At 39.1% G+C, this 24,421-nt stretch overlaps 1 protein-coding gene across 4 annotated transcripts in view; it reads right to left on the reverse strand.

The window, feature by feature from the left end:
• Nucleotides 1–1,140: 1,140 nt before the first annotated feature.
• LOC121316220 (disheveled-associated activator of morphogenesis 2-like) overlaps nucleotides 1,141–24,421 on the reverse strand; it is a 122,842-nt gene continuing 99,561 nt past the window's right edge. For all 4 annotated transcript variants that reach the window (XM_041251134.1, XM_041251135.1, XM_041251132.1 and 1 more), the window contains 10 exons: nucleotides 23,538–23,647; nucleotides 17,840–17,924; nucleotides 17,196–17,302; nucleotides 16,571–16,659; nucleotides 16,023–16,191; nucleotides 14,650–14,757; nucleotides 14,055–14,115; nucleotides 12,996–13,127; nucleotides 6,045–6,215; nucleotides 1,141–3,732 (listed from right to left, as the gene is read on the reverse strand). In XM_041251134.1, coding sequence (XP_041107068.1) covers nucleotides 3,514–3,732; nucleotides 6,045–6,215; nucleotides 12,996–13,127; nucleotides 14,055–14,115; nucleotides 14,650–14,757; nucleotides 16,023–16,191; nucleotides 16,571–16,659; nucleotides 17,196–17,302; nucleotides 17,840–17,924; nucleotides 23,538–23,647 — 1,251 coding nt within the window. In that variant the 3' untranslated portion in view covers nucleotides 1,141–3,513. The remainder of the gene's footprint in view (nucleotides 3,733–6,044; nucleotides 6,216–12,995; nucleotides 13,128–14,054; nucleotides 14,116–14,649; nucleotides 14,758–16,022; nucleotides 16,192–16,570; nucleotides 16,660–17,195; nucleotides 17,303–17,839; nucleotides 17,925–23,537; nucleotides 23,648–24,421) is intronic.

Below are 24,421 nucleotides of genomic sequence, written 5' to 3' on the forward strand. Positions count from 1 at the left end.
GATCTTTAGAAATGAAAAGCAGAAATCTTTAAAGTGCAAGAGAGGGATCAAAGGTTGGACAAGGTCATTTGTTGCTGGGGTTGGGGTGGAGGCATCAATATTGACTAAATCAGGGTCTGGATCCCCAATCATCTTGGATTATGGTTGTCAACTGAGCACTTGCTTGTATTATTCGTAATATCCAAAAAACGTTATTATAAATAATGTATGAAAGATGTGTTCTTCCCCCCCACCCCCCCAAAAAATCACAACTATCCTGAGAACATTGTTTAACCATCTGCTGTGTGCAGCAACACAACTAGCTTATTACAGGGAGAGCGTGGAGAAGAGCCAGTACTTCTAGTGTCATGCCAGAATGAAGCAAACAGGGAGCATCTCCTTGTGTAAACCTTTACAGACGGCATACTTCACCAGGAGCCCACGGGACACATTTACTTCAGTGCAACAGATTTTATTGCAAAACTAAAATTAAATGAATTAGGGTGCATGTAGTAAGAAGCATGTAGATTAGGATTACAACCTTCTTCTCTGACATGAACAGTTTCCGTGGAAGGAAGTGAAGGAACCAGTACATTTAATCTTGGAAGACCCCTAATAATTACTGTGTAGAAACCACTGAAAAGATGTAGGCTGTAGGGTTATTGTAGGATATATCCTCACCGGAGTCCTAGGATATGATATACCTGCAGGACTGTTCCTAAATAATTTGTCATGTAAATCTTCAAACTTACTCTTATGAAAACAATATAACGCTTCAGTAGAAAGATGTTTAATAGTATTTCACTTTTTTATGTTAGAATGTGAGGTATGATTCCAAAGTGATTTCAGTCATAACACCTCCATAAACACGATGGTTATACTGGTTCACTCACCAGGAGTTAGCCCATTCTCACTGATATGATTGACTTTGGTGATGTGGCGGTAGGGGAAGAGAGACAATGTTGAAAGATTTTGTGCGTTTTGTATTTTTTAATATCTGCTGCAGCATCCAGAGGTGCCTGTCAAGAAATATATAGATCATGCCAAGAGAGACAATATAAGGGCTTACTAAGAAGCCAGACTGAAATGGGTTCTGAATCACACGTGCCAGGTAACTTACCGCCCTTAATAACTTAATAAAAACTATAAGAGGCCTATGTGTTCCATTTGAATAAAGCTTTAATAAAGTAAGAAAGGTTTGCCAGCAGGTAATGCCATCTGATGAACTTGAGGTGTACAATGTAGGAAAAACACATTCCAGCGATTATACCTTTTCCATGTTCTAAAGGGCAGTTCTGGTCTGCAGTAATTTGCCAGAAGGGAGCCTCTTTTTTGGGGTAGCAGTTTCTTCAGAGTGCTGCTTTAGCTCAAAAACAAAAAGGATCCAAAACCCTTGATAAAAAAAAAAAAAAATCAAATTTTCACTCCCCCAGTAAACAGTACCAAAGCTAATGCAAAAAAGAGATGGTTGCAATGCTGATGATGTGAAAAGGACTGGCCTTCGGGGCACAGAATTCTGTATTCACTAAAGGGGTGCCACAAAATTCAGTTTATCACAACATTCAAACAAATGCCAAACTCACTGAATTTCTCCTGAAATTGTTCAATGATTCTAGTAACTGACCGAAGTTGCATTTGTTTTCTTTCCCTAACCCTTTAGCAAACCTATCCCAACTACCTTTTCTACAGTAGTCCATGATGATTACAAGCTAGACCATTACCCATAATGCTTGTATATTCACTGCCAGGGGGCTTAACACTTCAGAAACTATAAGGGTCTCAAAAACACCCTGAGAGGAGCCTAAAAAGTGCGGCCTTACCCTTTTATACAAACTCCAGATGCAACTCAGGAAAGCTTTCGAAATGGCTTACATCCTCTTAAAATCAACACAGCACCCAATGACTGAATATTTACAGCATCTGAAAGGAAATGCATTTTACTGGGACCATTTCCTTCCTTCTATGCGGTGACAAATCAGACCCATAATGACCCTGAATAAACTCTGAACTGTGATTTTCTTAAACTTGTACTGCGACACAGCAATAGAATAAGAGATGACGGTATCTTCCAAAATCTCTGATCTGTTTCTCTCTCCTCTCCTTTCCAGGACAAGCAGGCCTGATCTCCTAATGGTAAACTGTTGGCTGCCATAATCTCTTCTCTTCTCTCCTCATTTGTGTCCACATTTATGCAGCTTGTAATCCTTTGTCTCAGTTTCAGAAAATGAACTTAGAGGGCTGCTGTATCTAGTCCTTGTTGCAAATTACCTTGGAGTTCACTATTCCCCGCAAAAGGAGAGCCCTCTGCTACAGAAAGGCAGGCAGAGCAAACAAGAGACTTGCAAATGGTTTGCAGGAGGATCTCAGTTATGAAAGGTGCTTAGAAGTATCACAATTAGTCCTTTTGGTTATGTTCTCTAAATAAGTTCTTTTAACAAACAACAACAAAAATAATAACCAAAATGTGTTTACCTCCTTTGTGCAAGACTGCATTACATATGTAACAACAATACGGTGTCTGTCTGTACTGGATTCAACCAGTACTAGTATACCCCACCACTACCTTATTAACAGTCATTAACAGCTGACTAAAAGCAGGTTTCTTGAGCGCTCCTGAAGAAGTTCTTGCAGCAGGGTTCTTCAGTGGTGTAAAGTCATTGTTGATGGTAGTGCTATATAGAAGACAATGGGAAATAGTACCGCGAGGAGTCTGCCAACATATTATATTTAATCAGCTGGGACAACCAACAGAGTAGTACCAGAAAAACACTGCTAGGCAAGTGCTAAACTATCTTGTCATTTATCTGTACAGAATTGTGGTTTCTAGAAAGCTTGTAAAACTAGCAATGCAGTGCAGTGAAGTGCTGTGTTAATATGCTACTGTTAATGGAAGGATATTACATTCTTCTCCAGCCTCCACAGAGTTCACAAACACACACATACAAAACTTGCAATCATACTTCTTTGTTTTCTTAGCGGTGTGGTGCACGGGAGACTGCATTGAGTGATTTTCAATTCTGGACTTGGCTGATTCCCCAGCACCAAACAAATGAGAACTTTCCAGGAAGTTGCCTTGAAAGAGGAAAATACTGTGTCCTTCAGCAGAAAGTGAGTCACAAGCCTCTAAAAACACAAAGTTGGGTAGTGATGAAAAAAAAGAAAAAGCAAGTGGGATTGTGGAATCTTCACGACTCTCTGTACAAATACATAAATGATGAGTTTTTTTTTTGCTTTGGCACTGGACGTGAGCCAGTATCAGGTCATCCTTTTTAAAAAAAAAAAAAAAGTACCAGTCATGACCCCCCCCCCCCCCCCCCCCTCAAAAAAGTCAATCCACTAGGCAGTCTGTGGAGCAGAGGCACTTGGAAAACTGATCCCAATCTCTCTACATTCCAGGCTGGCTGTGAAAAGACAGCTTGGCTGGCCGCAGTCATTGGGAAAGCACATTACAATCTACCTTAAGTGGCCCTGTGTTTACTCCTGCAACGAATATATCTGTATATTAATTGAGAGTAGGAGCTCAGCACTCACTGGTCAGTAATTGACCTTTGTGACAGCGCGCTCTCGGCTACTGCCCTCCACCAGCTGGCTCCCCGATCTCTTGCGGTTGCGTTTCAGTTTGGACAGGTCCTTGTCGAACACCTCCCCCGAGCGCAGGGCTGACACCAGGTCATCGAACTCGCCACTCTCCTCCGAGATGCTGCCTGCCTTGGTCTTCTTCAGCCTCCGCTCCTTCTCACGCTGCTCCTTCAGCTACAGAAACAAACAAATCCTGTTCATTATATGGTAGTCATGAGGGCCTGTTTCAAAGCTAGTGCAAACTTTGAGAAAAACAGAACTAGCACTTAGTCACAAGATGAAGCAGTTTAGTTAATATCCTGAACAGTTTATTGCTAGTTTTGCACTGCTTAAATCATTTGATTTGAACTCATTTTGCCATTTAATCATAGTTTTCACAACACACTGTATACTGTGCTATACAACAGTTTAACTGTGTCCTTCATTGCCACAATTCATTGCATCTAAATTTCTTGACAGGCTATTACAGTTGAAATGACATTAGGTGCTTTGGAAGTCGCTTACTATAACTAACAACAAAATGGATTCTTGGCCATTATTTTAGAATGTTTAAAAGACATATAATTATGATGTGAATGTATAGAATAGTTAATTCCCTCTGCACTCTTCTCTGTTATCCATGCATATGAACCTATGTAGCCCAATGTAAACACACCTGCCCTCCCTCGTGTCTTGCCCATGTGCTTGATGTCTAAAAGGCACTTGTGTAGGAATGACGATGACAAAGACTGGAAGTGATTGACAGAGTCCAGCTGTACTACACTCAGATTATCCACTACACATACTGCATTGCACCACACTGAGTCTGATCTTTCTTATTTTAATTATTTCGAAGTTTTTTTTCCCAGGCTTGTGAGACAGATTGTTTCCAATGTGTGTGAATGTTTCACTCTATCCGGTACTCTCTTGCATTTGTAAAGCGTAAGCAGATTTTTTGCTGTTGATGGTACGTTTAGTAACAGTTTCCCTTTGGCTGCGGAGAGGAGGTGGTCTGTTTGGTTAGGGGTTGTGTTTGGTTAAGGGGGTGAGTGTGTGAGTGAGGTCAGAGGCTGCTGACGAGGAATAGTGGTCAGTTCCCAGACTTGCAGCTCTTCTGGAGCTGCTGTGTGAGAGCGTTCCCAGGACTCCCGAGGGGAGCTGCTGAAACGTTGCTTAAAGAAGCAGTGCATGGAATGCTCCCTGTTCTCTTGATTCACAAGCACACAGTCCTTGGGTTGGCAAGACCACAAGCACTTTATCACACTCTCTCCCTCTCTCTGTCTCTCAGACGGACACACTCACTATCTCTGATGCCCTCCGTCTACCTGCTCAAAAGAATTTGGGTTTCAATTCATTCACATCCAAATAGTTCAAGTACAGGCATCGACAAGTGGTATGCCACCCTGCACTTTAAGTATCTTATAATCCAGCTTTTCAACCAGGAAAATAAATATTCATTTTAAATCTGCATTTTTTTTTTTTACGGTGAATATAAAATGGCACTCCATTACGGTTATTATTACAGTCGGTGCTGCCTAATCTGGATACTGATAATCGGGATTTCTGCTTAAATGGGATACAACTCTGGGAGACGGACTCTTCCCAATGTTATTAAATTGGGACGCCGCTAGTTTAATTGGGTTATAGTATATTGATAAATGATGAGCGGAGATTGCTTTTCAGAGGAAGAAAGGCTGTGTAGCACAGTGCAGTGAGTACGTGATTACGCTGTGACTTAAATTGCGTAAATCATGTTGAACTCTTGAAGGAGGAGGAGTCTCCTGTGGTTTCGGAGGCTGCTGTTGCAAAGAAAGTTGGTGTGTCAACATCACAGGTGCCTCGCCTTGTGATAAGATTTGATTTCATTATTTTTCATTTCATGTAGAAATAAAAACAGTATTTAGGAATACAAAAACTATTCACTCGTATTTTAAATGATGTTTTTACCATTCCATCATAATGTGATGTGATTTCATTCTTTGTGACCCAAGGTCATGTCAAATGCCTCTCGTTATCCCGAGGCATCCCGACTGTATTAATTTTATTTCCAGAAAAGGTCTCTGAACTACTAGAGATACTTGGTATGAATATGAATGGTTTATTTATTTCACCCTCATGGCTTCAATAAGGCTCTCAAATGTATCTTCTCTCTAAGTATAGCTGGTACATCAGTGTAACCAATAACCAGTCCCCCTGCAACATTTCCAATCCACCCCCATTTGTTCTATATAGAACTGCATACTAATGTATTTTGTACATCCAGTGGGGGCAGGGGGACTGACTAATGGTTACAATCAGGTGTGTCGACTGTTGAAGCCACGTGGACACTTAACTTCTGCGTTTTTAGAAGTCACAAAAATGTGATGGCTGAAACTAAATAATAATGCAAAGTGAATCTAAACAAGAAGACTACAGCAGTTAAGAAAACTGTGATGCCGCGTTGCTCTGGACCCGCTGTCTGAACACCCCCCCCCCCCCCCCCTCCTCCAACACACACACAGTCTCACCATGGCCTCCATGCGTGCGCGTCGCTCCTCCTCCTCTTTCTTGCGCCTCATGTTCTCCAGGTCTTGCTGAGCGTCGCTGAATGACTGCAGGAACGTGTCGAAGATCCCAAAGAACTCATCCGGCTGCATGCGGCCCTCATCTTCCCCAAAGTGCTGCAGGGCCTTGGAGAACTAGAGAGAGAGAGAGTGTGAAGGTGAAGACAGGCTCTTTAAGTCCAATGGACTGAGATGTCAGGCCATTACAGCACCACTTAATATAGGGACAGAGTGATGCAATGATAAAGCAACATAGTAACAATGAGTTAAAGATAAAAAGGGTTTACTTTCCCCTAGAGGAAGAAGAGAAAACCAAATATGCATCAAAATTTTAAAAACTGAAGCAATAACAGATGACGTATTCCATATCTTGAAATTGACATTGTCGTAATACATCAGTTTGGCTCAGGATGGTTTACTGTCAAAAAATGGAAAGTAATCTCTGGTAATTCCAGAAAACAGTAAACTAGCAACAAGCACACATTAGTAAAGTGTGAGGGATCCAGTCTTGCTGCTCATGCATTTCAAATACTCCTGATGCTCCCACGCTGTCTTGTACCATTGATCCAGTTCTGCCCAAAGCAATGCCAAGGTTCTTTTCCATGGTTAGAATCAAACCCCTCATTCCTTTAGGAACACAAACCTGTGCAGGATTACTGCCGGGCTCATCAGCGGGCACTAGAGTGCCAGATCTGAGTCACCAGCGCTCCGGCATATCATGTGCTGCCAGCTGCTTTCATGTGGAAATGCACGACAGTTGTGTGGCCTGTCCTGTTCAGCAGCCAGCTCATTGACAAACCCACAATAAACAGCACAGGACACTTGCATTACAGAAAAAGACATTGTGTCTAATATGTACTACCATCACTTTGAAAATCACACAATTTCCTATACGAAAGGCACACGTTATGTTAAACGTGTACTTGATTTTTTAATATTATTTGTATAGCTTTTTCAAACAATAAAATTGGAGAATGTATCTTGTAGTCTTTTCCATGCTGTACTTCCCAACATAGAGGTCGAGTCCTTTTATGAAAATCAATCTGACAGTATATTTGTTTGTTTTTTTTAGACAATGTCTCTATAGGTGTGCCTTTTTTAAATATATATTTCTACAGAAAAAAAAGAAATGTTTGCCATTTATTTGCTTTGAAGTGGAGACTTAATTCCTTCATGCGACGTTAGGAAGTTGACCGGAGATTCAGCATTAAAAACATCTGCAAGGAGTGTTTCATAAATGTTCAACAGTTTTAAATAAATTACCATTAAAGAAAATCTAATTCACCTTTGCCATTTGGAAAAATCTGAGACAAAACGAGATTATAGCAATATATATATATATGAGGTAAGATTTACTGGAATTATTTTTACTGGTATGTGTGTTGTGTATTTTTCTCTAATTGCTGTTTCTTCTTGGGTCCTTGGTTACCAGGATTATTAATAAATACCCTTCTTCTGATGTGACCTTTGTACCCACTCTGCAATGGCGAGTTACTAAATGTAAAATCTCTATACAAAACAGTTTTAACAAGAGCAGAAATTACAGTTCCATCCCTGCTCTTTGTTTCTAAAACTACCTTGCATCAGAAATATATCTTGTAGGAGTCTTTTCAGAAGCAGTGATTGAAAAAGGGCATTAGTTAGTAAGTCTGGTAAATAATGATCTAATGAGAGAATGACAGAAAACACAAATAGGATATTAAAACAGCAAAAAATGTAATCTTCAGAAAATTAAGTATCCCTTTAAAATGAAACTTATTTACTGTTCATTTCTGTGTTGCTGAGGTGAAACATCAAATTTACAAGACAAGTAACAGAAAACAGCATTTGCAAAGCAAAACCATGTTCTGTAACATTCAGGACAAGCAAATTGAAGTCTGGTAAGACAGACAGTTACAACCGTCCCTAGTTTTCATCTGTATTTTCGTTAGTGGACTACATTTCCTTATCCCTCTGGGGGGACAGATTGGTCAAAAAGGAATCTGCTGAACTTTCATTTAATCTCAGCAGACAGATACAATATCCTGAGGGATCTGATTGAGCTGGAATAGATCACAGGGGCTACATAAATGTTAACAGTCATGCAGTTCAATAATAAAGTGTGAGTCTGTATATTAGTATCTTCTTACATGCAAAGGCATGTGCAATCATTTTAATGAATTGATTAATTAATGGGTTAATTCTTGCAATTGCAGCTCAATGCTGACCTGAACCTGGGCATGTCTGAGATTTCCAAACTTATTTAACTTTTGAAAGATATCCCACAAAACAGGGTTTGATTCCTGTGGCAGTTCTAGGGTTTCAGAGAGAACTTCTGGGGAGAGGGCGAGCGGGAACAGGAACACATTGCACCATAAGGACTTTTAAACTGAAAGTGTTTTTAAATGAACAAGCACTTTCTGGTTTACTATTGGATACCCAGCAGGTGGGTATATAAAACAGGTGCACACGTTTACATCAGTTACATTTAATTAGAAGTAGAGACAACTATCGGTTGATTTTAGAAACGTTCTCCTGCCTGATCAGATCTGGGAAAAGAAACATGGTTGAGGCAGGTCAGTTACAAGAGGGAAAGTCTGCTTGTGGTATCAGTCTCTGGTTTACCAGCACCCTGGTGTGGTGTGTCTGTGTGTCCTGCAAAAGGATGCCTAAACCGCTAAAATAGAGAGAAAAAAAAAAACTGTAGACGAAAACCTGATTCTATTCACATTAGCAGATTCTTCACAGCTTGTCAAACAACTGTCATCAATCTGAAGACTTCTCCTATTCACATCCTGTGGCACCCCTGTCCTAGTCTGCATTTCCCTGCCAGCTTTCCACTGCCAGCTTCCTGATCAAGGAAGCTCCTTCCCCTGCTGACTCTCAGCTCCACAGCTGTACTGGAATTAAGAAGTACTACAGAAAAGACCAAGCCAGTTTGACTTGGAAAAGTACTTTGTCTTTGACAGCTTCCCTCTCCTCCCCCTCCTCCAATTTCATTCTGTTCCCATTTCCCAAAAGTTGGACTAGTACAAGGGATAGCCAAGCCTAAATTGGAATAACAAATGTCCTGCGTTTTTCCTGTGAAGCTAGCAAGGAGTATGGTTTGCGTTATAATTTATTTAGATTTCATTCAGAGCTGCCCATTATTTGTCAGTTACACAAGCCAGGATACATCCCTCCTCAACTTCCTATAGCTACAAAATGATGGAAAATCGCAGTGTGGCCAAGCTCAGCTTTCGCCCAGCCCTACTGAAGAACAGTGGAGCTGGGCTTGGTCTGGGGGGGGGGGGGGGGGCACTTACATTGCAGCATTGATATAATCAGAGTAAACTCTGGTTCAGGGTTTAGCTGACAAGTTTATTATTGACAAGTTGCTTTATTACTCGAAATACAATGGCAAATGCATAGTTTAGAGTTCAGGATTAATTGATTAACCCCTTAACCTCCAGTCATTCCTCACACAGTTTTCTGTCCAGCACAAAATCTACAAAGCACCTAGCATCTACAGATTTATGACGGTCTGTATTCCCACCGTCACTCGCTTAAAATCGATCCTCAAGACCCACCTGTTCTCTCTTGCTTTCCATGCTCTTTAAGCCTGATATCTGCTGTTAGCTGCTGTGTTGCTGCTACTATATCATGTATTATGCACTTCCCATTGTATTTAATATACTATTTCATGTATTCTGCACTTTCTGCTGTATTTAATATATTATGCTTTTTTTTGTTTTTACTGTAAAGCATGTATTATGCATTTCTCTATTTAAAGTATTATGGATTTTCTTGTCACTGCATCTTGTAAAGCGCCTTGTGATGGTGGTCAACCATGAAAGGCGCTATATAAAATAAAGATTGATTGATTGATAGTGGTTTTAACATGGGTTTGCTAGTGATCATCTATATTTCTAAAGCTGCAGCTGGGAAATGAATCACCCAAAACTTCAAACGCTCAAGCACAAATTGTAAGGTAAAATGAGGGAGGCAGATGTTTCTGCCACAGTGTCTTTAAGTAGTGACAGCCACTGAGTGTGGTCTGAAGTTACTTGTGATGGGGGAAGATGGCAGCTGAAGATTAATAAGCACACAATAAACCAGCCAGTGAAGGGAGGTAGGGAGCAGGTATGGTATCTCTGGGTCATCATTTGAATTGAAAACATTCAGAAATTACTGTGGATAGAGTTTTTAAAAAAGCAAACATCCATAATAAAGAGAACACTTTAGCTGACATTTATTTAGCCCTTCCATCCCTGTGAATACTTATAAAAACGATTTTAAATGGAAGCTGGTTTTAAAAAAAAAATAATTCAAAGAAAACGCATACCTATAAACAAATTATGTATAGGCTTTAATTTACCAGCACACTTACGCAAATCTTTTTTTTTTTTTTTTTTTTTTTTTTTAATGTTCTTGATATCTATGTAATCTGTCAACAGAAGGGGATCTTTTAATATATATACCAATCCCTGAACAGTAGCGTTATTATAACAATGTATTGGAATCTGTATTTCATAGATTCTGCAACACATGCAACTGTGCTATTATTATTATTTTTTTTTTTTTTTTCTTTATATAATATGTAAATAAATAAATAAAGTTTATTTTATTAACTTTGTGCCCAGAGGGCCAGCACAGGTAGTGCAGCACAAATACAAAGAGAGACATTTACTAAGATACAAATAATAATACAAATGATTTTAAAAAGACCAAATTCCCATTGGGCTTTTTTATGTACAGTCTATTAATTGTTTAGTATTGCATGCAGGGCAGGCACTATAAGATCATTATATAAAAAACAAACAAAAAAAAAAACCACGCTATTAAAAATGTGTACAGATGGATCTACTGGTTCAACAGCTAATGCCATAAATTAACATTTCAATTGAGTGACAGCCCTAATTTCAATACATACTTTGGTGTGTAGATTTTTTTTTCCTTTTTCTTTTTACTCTGTAGTTAAGTCTATATGATGTTCAAACGTTATTTGATTATTTTGGATTCTTTGCTAATAAAATAATAACCATGGCTGTCCATACACATCATAATGTAACAGAACTAGTGTGTGTGTATATATGGTTTAAACTTTTAAATGCTGACACCTGCATGGCATTTAAACATTTATAAAAATGTACCAAAAGTTACCTAGTCTGTAACTTCAAGACACTAAAGCACGATTCACACTGGAATAACAAACAGGTGTTGTCAGTGTTGATCAAAAGTAGAGGACGTCTAGCAACCTCCCAGATGTGGATTAGTTTTTATCAAGAAAAGTTGGTAATTCAAAATGAAATACAATGTTGTGGCCAGAGAAGGCACTTTTGTGCATAAACAAGGAACCAGTTTTAAATACTAATTTCGCTGTACCTTCTTTTCCAAAGGCTAGAATAACTATTTCGTCCTTTGAGTGATATGTATTTCCATACAGATCTTCAAAGGCACCATTAAAAGCATTCATTTTTAGTCGACGATTATGTTTTTGTATTTTCGCCCGTCGCCAATTTGGTACGAGCAGTAATAGCAGTTTACTGAACCGTAGAATCTCAGGACAGATCGTATCAATTTGAATATTATATTATGGTTTATTGTGAAGGTTGGTGTCGCTTTGAGGCGAATACCCTGGAAATGCTGTATCAATTCTAACATAACTCTGACATGGTCAATTCACACAACGAGAAAGACGACACAGGACGCCTGAGTTTGAAATTTTGTAGGTCCTGATGTCCTGCAGAAAACTAACAGGACCTCTGACACAAGTAACTGGCACAGAAAGAAATTAATGGTTTGCATGGGACTGCATTTTCTGAAACCACCCGTTTACGTGGCGATTTTCAATTAATTTTTATCTGAATGTTTAAAACCAGTTTTTAAAAGGGAGGACAGTGGCTCTTTTGCCAAATTGTATCAACAGCAAACTGTGGTCTCCACTGACCCTTAACTAGACTTTATGAGGACCACCGTCCTTCAGAAAAAAAAACAGAAAGATACCACCAAGACATCAGTCTGCTCCCTCGTCAGCACTAAAGACCCCTCCCCCACAGCTCACCCCTCAAGGCAGGGCCTTGTCTTCTCTTGCATTGGCTCATTGAGACCCTGCAGGCCACACCCTCACAGTTTCCGGGAGGTGGGAGGCCAGGGAAAAGACGAGAAAACAAATTCATCACCACTTCCTTTCATGTTTCCAAGCAAGCGAGTGATTGAGCCAAACCGTTGGGCAGCCACTCAAGAAGGAATAAATCTGTTAACAAAACAGACAGGTTTCCCTGGGATGTTTTAGTTATTACCAGAGAGCTGTTAAATACAAAAGGTCCTGTCTTTTCTTTCTTTCTTTCTTTCTCCTTGCTTAGCAGTGTAGTGTCTGCCAGAGTTCTTGCAGGCTGACAGTAATGTTGACTGGGGCTGTTACATATAGAACAGAATATACATCATATATATATATATATAATATATATATTATATATATAATATATATATATATATAGCTGAAGCAATAATGGGCACGGAACACCATAGCATGGCTCATTCCCCACACAATCTCCGCTAGACCAATAGTCAAGTAACCAAGAGCCAAGTAAGTGTAAACTACCTATTAGGATTATTCACTATCATGGTCATGTAATGCAGACCCTTTACACCTGTTATATAATGCACACTTTGTATATACATACATACCTCATCAAAAACATAATATACAATACAGACTACATTGAATACTATTATCCCAGTGTAATTCACACATTCTATATATTTGTAAAACTGTAAGGGTTTATATTCTGGAAATTACAGCCTACAGGATGGAACGCTGTGGGAAATCATGTGTGTACCACCAGACAATCACTATAACGTTCACGCTGCAGAGGTAATGTTGTTAGGCTGTTCTATGGAAAAGAACGTACCAAGCTTGTCACATGACAGTTGGCCCAGTATATCAGTCGTTACCTTGTCCTTGGCCTCGCTCAGCTGATCCTCCAGCTCAGAGAACCGGAAACTAGCCACCGTGATGAAGTTGCTCACCACCGGCACAAACTTGTCGCCTCGCTCTGGAATGCTGCTCTTCTGGTACTCCAGCTCCTGAAAACAGCAGACAAGATATTATTTTTCAGTCAGCAATTAATATACTTACACCTTGATTTATGTGACTTCACATAACTACCTGGCTGTTTTACCAGGCCCTGTCTACCTGGACTCAGACTTATTAGATCGATCAAGATATTAGGCACAGATCCTAATAAAGTGTATAACATGGTTTATTTGGGAGTGGTGTACGCAAGTGATTTGGGTTAACGTAGATATATAGTAATCAGCAGTCCATTATGTTGTGTGGGGGCACTGATTAAATTGGGAATACCATGAAGCTGATCCATCTGTCAGTATGTCCAGTACATGAAGGAACTACTCTGCTTCATTCACCAGCATTAATCCCAGATGTTTCAGGCAAGAAGGAAGTGAGAATTAGCCTCTCCATTAGTTTCAGTTACCAGCCTCTATGTGCTGCAGCTCGGTGTCCTTATTGACAGCTCCCTTAGACCATGCATCTGTGTGTTTGTGTGTAAATCTAAGCGACCTGCTTCTGCACTATTTTTACGTTTGACTGGATTTACAAAGTCATTAGGAGTCATTACCATTGACAATGTCAGCCTGGGTGCTTGCTCAAGTATTGAACCCTGAGGGGGGGATGGGGGAGGGGGAAGGTGAGTTGTTGCATTTTTATTGACTTGCCTCCTGCTGGACTTTGCAACCAACCCACACATCCTTCAAAGGGAGCCTGTCTGTGTGCTCCCTTTTAAATGTTTACCACAGGAAATGTGCCATTTTCCCATGCTTTTACTATGCATTCACCATGTTTTTTTTATGTTTCCCCATATCTATCTGGGTTTTACCATGCTTACCTATGTTTTAATATGCTTTTCACAGTGCTTTATTAAACTTTGCCACGTATCTACTGTGGGAAACTCAGGGTAGGCTCAGTAATGGTTTTGATATGAAGAGGCCACTCACCGCTTCAAGAGCCTTCAAACCGTTCTTAATGTGATAAACCTCCTTCTCCAGTTCAGCCAAGCTGCGGACACAACCAGAGGGCAGCAGTGTTAGCCTGCTCTGATAATACACTCACACACACCTTCTCTATCTAGCCTTCCTGATTGGTGGCACCCAGACAATACGGTTAAACTGAAGCTTGTATATAGAACGTTCCAATTCTTCTATCATTCCATACCAATGATGGCTACCAAGAATGATAAAACATTTCCTTTTGTATCAGTCTTGGCAGTCACAAGTTTTGGGTTAATTGTCCTAAACAGTCATTTTGTGGTAACATTTGGGGTACCACTGCTCCTGTGAAAACTGGACAATAAAAGTCCCCAGCCTAGTCGTTGTACAACCCTAATAATGAGTAACATTTTGGAGTACCACTGAGGTGGCCTAATCATTAAAATCTTTTAAATATATTTAAAGAGGAGATGATTAGCTGTTCAGGGTTATCAAGATATTTAGTAAGTAAGGAGTAGAATTAAATTCAAAGCTGGTGACAACATCCTCATTCCTTCATAACAAAACAAACGAACCAGCAAAAGCAAGGCCAGTTTGAACTCACTTGACTTTGGCAGCTTCTGGCAGCCTCTGCAGGTCTTGCTGTATATTGAGGATATCAGGGTAACTCTTTTCAAAGATCATTATCAAATAGTGCAACATGGTGATATTCCTGCACAGTGGAGAAAAAAAACTTTCATTCTTAATGCAAAACCTGTATTTTAAGTATTATGGATGTTCTTTTTGTTACTGCATCTTGTAAAGCGCTTTGTGAAGGTGGGCCACTATGAAACGTGCTGTATAAAATAAAGACAAAACTAATAAAGCAAAACTATAACAAAATGATCCAATACAAACTGACCCAGTGGTCAACCAAGTTTCACCAAACTTCCCTATGTTTTACTATGCATTCACTATGTTTCCTCTGCTTTACAACACGTTGCTATACTTTTACCATGATATATGGCAGTAAATAAACAAACCTGACACCTCTTAGCCAGAATCTAGACTTGTATTAGTATAATAAGGACCATACATAATTTTTTAGTCATCTAACTTAACCCCTTCAGTCTTGAAGAAGGAACTCCTTTACTGAGTATATGTTAACAAGACAACATTTTTTACAAACACTACCTCAGACTGATTCCTAGGATTCTGTGAGATTCCAATGTGACTTAGGATGGCATATGCACTATAAGATCATTATATAAAAAACAAACAAAAAAAAACCACGCTATTAAAAATGTGTACAGATGGATCTACTGGTTCAACAGCTAATGCCATAAATTAACATTTCAATTGAGTGACAGCCCTAATTTCAATACATACTTTGGTGTGTAGATTTTTTTTTCCTTTTTCTTTTTACTCTGTAGTTAAGTCTATATGATGTTCAAACGTTATTTGATTATTTTGGATTCTTTGCTAATAAAATAATAACCATGGCTGTCCATACACATCATAATGTAACAGAACTAGTGTGTGTGTATATATGGTTTAAACTTTTAAATGCTGACACCTGCATGGCATTTAAACATTTATAAAAATGTACCAAAAGCATTTCCCTAGTCTGTAACTTCAATAAGACACTAAAGCACGATTCACATTGGAATAACAAACAGGTGTTGTCAGTGTTGAGATAAGGTGCTAAGATAAGGTGGGATCTTGAAGTCCAAGCTAGGATTGAAAGTGTTAATTAACACACAGGACATTTCGTACCTGTATACACAAATAAACAATATCCCTCGGAACCAATTGACTCTCCACTCCATCTCTCTCTCTGCCCACAATGCTCTGCTTTACTGGGTGGCTCAGCTCACACTGTCTACTCTATGCCAGAGAAGGGTCTAGATGCTGATAATAATTTACTATTGGGTTTATTCAGGCTGTTTCTGCATCTAATAATACCAACCCTAGAAGAGAACACATGGATCCCTGTACCTGTCTATACTGGACTTAGTGTCAGCGATTTTGTTGAGGCTGGACATCTTGAAGCCATAGGCGTTGCCTCGCTGGCCCTTGTTCATGAAGTTTCCGAATGCCAGCACCACCTCCAGCACTTGCTTCAACCTCTTACTGCGAATGACCTCCCATGAGGCAGTCAGGATCGCTGTGGAGGGACAGCAGAGTTTTCAGAACTAGATATATCACAAGGAAGGTACAGCAAAACTAAAACTCTGAATTCAGACATATCAGCTTAGATGTCTATAGCAGTCATTTAACGTTGAACTAAATAGTTTCCAAATATAAAAAGACCAGTTTATCAAACCACCTACTCAACAGAGTTCAAAAGCAGGTCATATGACTGATCTGGAATCATGAATGTTAAACACATGGTTTGAAAACTAAAAAGCTGGAAAAACAGAATTGCCCTGCAATACAGGACTGACAGAGAATACAGATGCCTCTCCCTCGCTCTCCTTTTCCCTCTCCCTCTCTCTTCTACTCCCTCCCCCTTCTACTCCCACTCCCACTCCTTCTCCTCTTACCTTCCACTTTGGGTTTGGCTTCAGCGAGACGCTCAGCAAACTTCTTCTTGAAGAACAGGGCCTGTAGCTTCTGCTGGTAGTGGTCAATCCTGGGGAGACGTGAATGGAGGGGTGAGGGAACAGAAAAATATTTAAATGGCTTGCATTGCTCAGAGAATAAGTCTTCAGCACCTGCAGGTGCAGTATGTTGGATAGCAAACAAACATGCTATGAAAATAAATGTCCATACCAAGTTTCATACCCCTGTTGTTGGGAAAGGCTGAGAGTAGCAGATTGTGCTCTCACACGATGTAATGTGAGAGCACAGCTTGGGTGCGGTTTTGGTTTGTGTTCGTTAAAATCTTTTGTTTGCTTATTGTGCTAATAAAAGTGTGCATGCATGTTGAAACTGCAGCTTTCCACCAGCCTTGGACATAATGCTACCCTTTCACAGAGCCATTGCAGGTTTTACTGTTTTTTATATGTTTTTTCTTATAGATAAACTAGAGGCTCAGTTGGACTGGCTCAAGCAATGGGAGTCATTAAGCTCACAGTAAGCCCCGGAACAAGTCAAATCACAACGCAATGAGAGTCTCGTTTCCTGAGCTGGATGACCCTGGTCCCTGGGTCTCCGGGCAGCCCTCACCTGCTCATCTCGAAGAGGAAGCGGTCAGCTCTGGCCATGCGCTCAATCTCATGCCTGTGCTCTTCCAGGAGGTCGATATCGCTCTTCTCAGGAACAAACTTCAGCAGCTGCAAGCAGGTAGAGACCAGTGAGACAATTGGAAAAATCATCCCTTTCCTATCAAAACAGCTGTCCCTTCACTGTGCTCATCATAAGCAGCAAGTTGGCCCCTCCTGTGTTGCTATAACTAACTAGACAGTGAAGTACGCTTGTATCTGTCTTGTTTATTTCACAAGATAATCCCACAGATTCTCATAGATCTGGTGATGGGGCAGGCAAGCTTTGTACTGTATTTGAATATTAGGTAACGTACAGTTCTGCCTGCAATCTGGGATAGCAACCAAGCACATTATCCACAGGTGGGACTAGTTTAAAGAGAAGTGCAGGGATTTCATACACCTCCATGCTTTTTGTGCCCTGTCTCCAGACCCCAATTCCTTAGATAAACTTCACTAGGTGTAATTGGATTTCAGGTTTTAATCACATGTGAACGTGTGCAAGCAACAGTAGCTGCATCCACATCCATGCAGAGAACCACAGACAGTCAGACTACATGAATGTATTTTACTTTAAAAACAAAGAAACCAACTTAGATATTGCATTACCTGTTCCAGCATGTCTTTGGCAAGGTCCTCCCGCTCATCCATTTCTAAGATGGCTCTTCTGATCTCCTCGTTGGAGAGCTTCAGCCTAAGAGGGAACCAAGTATGGAGTTACAACACCATCACCGAGACCCTCAAATCATCACACACTGCTGCTTCAGACACTACACCCTTCACACACACACTCATAAAAACATAAGAACAACCATAGGAGGCCTTCAATGCTTGTCTGTTACCTAGTAGCTTTTTCAAGTTGGGTCTTAAAGGATCCCAATAATTCAGCACCAACAACATGGCTAAGTAACACCTTACCTAACCTCACAACTCTCTGTGTAAAGAAGTGTCTTCTAGCCATCCTGTCTATTACCACCTAATTTCCAATTGAGTTCTCTGGTCTGTGAAATGTATAAAGTATTGGTTGGGGTTAATTTTGTCTATTCCTTTAAAGGTTTAAAGACAGCAATATTTCATATTTTTATCAGGCTGATAAATGCAGTACCTTTAACCTATACAACTACTCAACCATTCAGTCCCCTTAATCAAAGACACATTTACAAAACCTTCTACTCCAAAGCTTATTTCAAGTTTTGTAACTTCAACTGGGTATTTTTTTCTGTTATATAAACTGTGTTAATGACACATTGGAGCACTTAGCTTTGTGAATTTCATCCTGTGACAGGACGGCTGAGTGGTGACATCAGGCCAGAACTGAAACTACAGACAGGTACTCAGGTGCAAAGCGCACTCCGGCGCTACTTTTATTAATTACCAAAAATAAAAACAAAATATTAAAAAGTCTGCTGCTCACAGAGTGAAAATAAAATATTTAAACAAACAAATCTCGGACACTGAAAATAAACTACTACCTTAGTCAGGCTGGGCAATCGCCTTCACTGTCCCTATAGTTTTTATTTTCGGTTTCAAACTCATTCTCTCGCTTGCTCTCGCTCCAAAACACTCCACCACGAATGCAGAGAGCTGCAGTCTTTTATGCCGGTGATCATCTCCCGTTTAGCAACAAATTAATCAATTCAATTGGCCACCTTCTGCACGATGCTGCCAAACAATAACAGAAACTTGGCTTTTTTGCCGTCACATTTATAAACATAAATAAATCACATCAACAACAACAACAACAACAATAATAATAATAATAATAATAATACAAAACATATATACAGTACAAGCAGGGCCCCCTCTAATAGTTTGCAGGGCTTTCTTCTGCTGCCATGCTACACAGCCATTTTAAACAAGAATGCCAAAACAAGAAGCAATTACTTATGCAATCATGAGAAATAGGGCAGAACATAATAAATACAATATTGTAAAACTAAAACCACTGGTAAAAAACAAAATTATTTTCACAACACATGCTCATTAACAGGGATCCTAGCTTTCCGCAGAAAAAAAAAGAAATTTTCTAAGATAAAAAAAGAAAAATCTTCATTACTCCACAAGTAAAATAAAAGGGCTAAAAAGAAGTTTTCCCTGCCACATTATAAAACAAACTTTTATTTATATTTTTTTACTTCAAATATTACAAATAGTATCCTGTTGTAAAAAAAATATATTCACGTTAGTTCAACTCCGAGTTAGCCTTCGTCATCCGGACGGCTATTGTAAAATAGAGCTGCATCATTCCGGCTAGTCTCTTTGGAATGGCACCACCTCCCTAATGTGTTTGCTTAAAAAACCTCAAACTGCCGGTTGATCCACTTTGTACAGAGGAATGTCGGCTTTTACACACGTTTTGACAAAATCTGAAACAACAGTTTCACGATGTTCTTTGGCAGCTGTAAGACGCTGAAATGATCCAAACACAGTGGTCTGTTTCAGTGTTATCGATGGCCCTGCTGTTTCAGCCTCATCTTGTTTACGTTTCCTTTCATTTAATTTATGCTTAGCGCTTCCCATGTGTTCTACAATGGTCTGCCTGCGAGTGTAACATCACATTACCATCGACATGAAATTCGTCCTTGCCAAACTCGTTGACCCGATCTTTAGCTGTGATTTTTATTGTTTTCGGCATTTTTCAACAGCTCTGAATACTGAAGTAAACTGAACTTGAATACCGGAAGCAGTTTTATTATACAGGTATGTTTAGGTAAATTTAAATCAAAGTTGCCTGTGTTAATGTTTATATATTATACATGTATTGATTTGGTTATTATCAAACAAACAAAAAAAAAGCCTTGCATGTTTTTTGCCCCTCCCCAAGTGTAAAATAAAAAATCTCCAAAACCGTAGAAAATCGGCATTTTTCAGTGTTAATGCGCAGCAAACAGATTCCTAGGATCCCTGCGCATTAACCACCTGCACCGGGTCTTTATGACTACAGTAGGTAAGTCAGCAATACTGGATGGTCCACAAGCTGTTTTAATAAGAATAGTCTTTGACTTTACACTGACATTGGAGTTTGTTACAGCCTCATTGAGCGATCTTGCCTTGAGCTTTCAACAGGGCCTCCACCCTCTGATTGGATTATTGATCAATGGCACAGTGGACTGTGTACTGATCAATAGAGTCGACACACCAGAACACATGCTTGATTGATCTGCACTGACCTTGTTTGCCTGCATAACTATACAAGCCAGGCTTTCACAATTGTTCCCTGTAATATTTCAATGGCTATGGTTCTTTAGAGAGTGGTGAGGGTACGGAATGGGTTACAGAGCCACACTGATGATAAATCACTGGAATCCTTTAAGACGCAACGTGGCAAAGTTTGAGATCAATCATTTTGTTATATTTGTTCTGAAATGCGCTTACTGAGACCATGGTCTCAGTGAGTAAAATCACAGTTCATTTTGAGAATAAGTAAACACAGTAAGATTAATAAAGAAAATCCTGACAGTCATGGGGAGAAATCAACAAAAAAATAGAAGGAAGACAAAATAAGGGCAACAACTCTGGTAAGATAGCAATTAAATGTATATATCTAAATGCTAGAAGTTTCAAAAACAAAATGTTAGAACTTGAAGCTACTGCACTAACAAGTAACTACGATGTGATTGGTGGTACAGAAACTTGGTTATCCGAGAGTGATGGAGACAAATATAATATTAGTGGGTATAGATTGTATAGGAAAGACAGGCAGGACAGAAGAGATGGAGGGGTAGCGCTATACATCAAAAAAAGTCTTGAAGCCCAGGTGTTAAATCTGGAAGAAAAAACAACGCAGAATCAATATGGGTCAGAATAATTGACAAAAATTCAAAGGGCATAATAATAGAGACATGCTATACCGTCAAATTCAGATACAGAGCAAAATAGTCTGTTATACAATGACATTAAAAATGCTGTAGCAAAGGAGAAGCCATACTAATGGGGGATTTCAACTTCCCCCATATAAAATGGGAAAACCCGGTGGGAAGCATGATAGCTGAAATTGAAATGATAGAAATGACAAATGACTGCTTCCTAACACAATTTGTCAATGCACCGACTAGAGGGAAGGCATGCCCGGATTTAGTCTTTTCAAATAACGAAGACAGAATAACTAAAACAGAGGTCAGAGAACCACTGGCAAACTCAGATCACAACATGGTCTCATTTGAAGTGCTTTTTAAACCCCCAAAAGTAATGACTAAAGCTTAGGTTTACAAATTTAAAAAGGCAAACTATGAAGGAATGAAATGGAGGCTAACTGAAGTAGACTGTAGATAGTAGATAGTAAAATAGAGAAAACATCCACGGAAAAAGGATGGCTGTTTTTTAAAAATGTAGTACTAGAGGTGCAAAACAAGTACATCCCAAATGTAGACAAATCTAAATCTAAAACAAATGGCCAAAATGGTTTAATAAATCAATTACAAAAATATTCAGAGAAAAAAGCACTTTACAGAACGTTGTACAGGGACCAAAAACAAAGTACACAGAAAGAGTACTTGGAACTGTAAACGCAAGTCAAAAAGGAAGTTAGGAAGGCCAAGAGAGAGATAGAAATGAACATTGCCAAAGGGGCTAAACAATTCCAATATTATAACAGCAAAAGAACATTCAAGCAGGAAGTCAAATATCTAAGAGATACAAATGGCAAAATCATACATGAAGAGAGAAAAAATAGGAAATATATTAAATGATTACTTTTCACAAGTGTTTACAAAGGAGGATATGAACAACATGTTGCCCTGTTCCTATCCAGTTTTAAATAATTTTAGCATAACAGAGGCAGAAGTGTTAAATGGACTAGGAGCTCTTATAATAAACAAATTCCCTGGGCAAATAAATGAAAAAGGTTATTTACAAACTGCTAACCAAGATCATGCAAGAGTCTCTTGAGACAGGGGTTGTACCGACAGACTGGAGAATTGCAAATGTAATGGCGTTTCACAAAAAGGGAGACCAAACCGAACCAGATAACTACAGACCAAATAGCCTGATGTCGTTTATATATAAACTTATGGAAACTATAATAAGATCCAAAATGGAAAATTACCTGTATGGTAACAGTATCCTGGGAGACAGTCAGCATGGTTTTAGGAAAAGGAGATTGTGTCTAACTAACCTGCTTGATTTTTTTGATTATGCAACATCGACAATGGATAATTGCAAAGCATGTGACAGTTTATTTAGATTTCCAGAAAGCTTTTGTCAAAATACTGCATAAAAGATGAATTCTCAGACTTAATGCAGTAGGGATTCAAGGAAAGTGCTGATTACAGGAGAAACCTCAAAATGGAGAGAAGTAACCAGTGGAGTACCATAGGGATCAGTATTAGGTAATCTGCTCTTCCTAATCTACATTAATGACTTAGATACTGGTATAGTAAGCAAACTTGTTGAATTTGCAGATGACACAAAAATAGGAGGAGTGGCAAACACCGTTGCAACAGCAAAGGTTATTCAAAATGATCTAGACAGCATTCAGAACTGGGCAGACACATGACAAATGACATTTAATATAGAAAAGTGTAACGTACTGCATATAGACAATACGAATGTGCATTATACATATCATATGGGAGATAATGAAATTGAAGAAGGAATCTGAAAAATATCTAGGAGTTCATGTTGACTCAGAAATGTCTTCATCTAGACAATATGGGGAGGATATAAAAAAAAAGGTAAACAAAATGATTGGATATAATTTGAAAAGTGTTGAATTTAAATCAAGGGAAGTAATGTTAAAACTTTAGAATGCATCAGTAAGACCTCATCTAGAATATTGTGTTCAGTTCTGGTCACCTCTGTACAAAAAGGATATTGCTGCTCTAGAAAGAGTGCAAAGAAGAGCGACCAGAATTACTCCGGGTTTAAAAGGCATGTCATATGCAGACATGCTAAAGAACTGATTCTATTCAGTGTTGAACAAAGAAGACTACATGGCGATCCGATTAAATCATTCAAAATTCTAAAAGGTATTGACAATGTCAACTCAAGGGACTTTGAGTCCTCTTGTTTGTAAACTTTCTCATGTTCTTAAATAGACAAAGGAGTTTCAAGAGCTTTTTGCCTTCTAGATTTGGTCGTATGCTATTTGAGAGTCTACATATTTACCTGTAGAAATGTCAGAAGTACAGTACTACACCTTCAAGGAAGTTGTATTCTGTAATTTAAAAATCAAATAAGGTGAAACCCATCTAACAATACATAGTTACCTGGTTAAAAATGGTTTTAATAATAATTCTTAAAAACTGCCAACTGGTACAGTTATGTGCATCCCCTTTCAGAGTGTAAACCTGCCAGGTAAAGTACATACTTGGAGAGCAGGATGATGCAGTTCTGGGCTCGCCTCCCGTCGATGACGGACAGCTCCTTGACCTTCCGGGTGGTCAGGTAGAGGTCGTCCATGGAGCCTGTCTCCTTTTGCTGGAAAAACACAGGAGAGCGATCAGAGCAAGCAACCGGTGTGGGGCCAAAAGCAATCTAAGGACACAGAGCTCAGCCAGCAGCAGGAGCGATAAACTGGCCACAACTTCACAGCAGAAATCTAAGGTAACACTATAAAATGCTAAGTCAAGTAGGCAAATGTTTCAGCTAGTGTCCTCTTCAGTGTACACTGTGTACAATAAAGAATGCAATAGAGAAAAATATGATTTAGTTACTTACAGTTTTAACCTAGGAAAGCTCAACAGACATGGTTTGATGACTGTTTGTGTAACTAATTATAAAGTGCGCAAATAATAAATGCAAAGACACATTACATTCAGTGATGTGCTTTGTTACATTTTCATGGATAGAAAGGAGAATGTTTCAAGTTTAGAATTTATTACAGTTTATAATCTAATAATTAAGGTCCGTCATCTTGTTTTTTATTCAAATAATTAATTAATCAAATAAAAAAAAAAAAAAGTATATATTTCCCCAACAGTCATTTTACAAATCACCAGAAAAAAATGTAATATTGGTTATACTACAGTACTGTAAAACAGGAAATGTCTGCAGCATTATCATATAATGGGAACACATTTTGTTCATGAAAACCCCAACCTGATTCCATCATACACTATGGGACAAACAATAAGCTTCCATAATATACTGAAATGTTTACCTCCTTGACTTGCTTCCTATGAATTATTTAAACATAATCAGAAGGTAAAACCTAGAAGAAACTAAGGGCTAGATTCCCAAACCTATTTACTA

This window comes from Polyodon spathula, chromosome 5 (assembly GCF_017654505.1).
Source record: "Polyodon spathula isolate WHYD16114869_AA chromosome 5, ASM1765450v1, whole genome shotgun sequence".
Lineage (NCBI taxonomy): Eukaryota > Metazoa > Chordata > Actinopteri > Acipenseriformes > Polyodontidae > Polyodon > Polyodon spathula.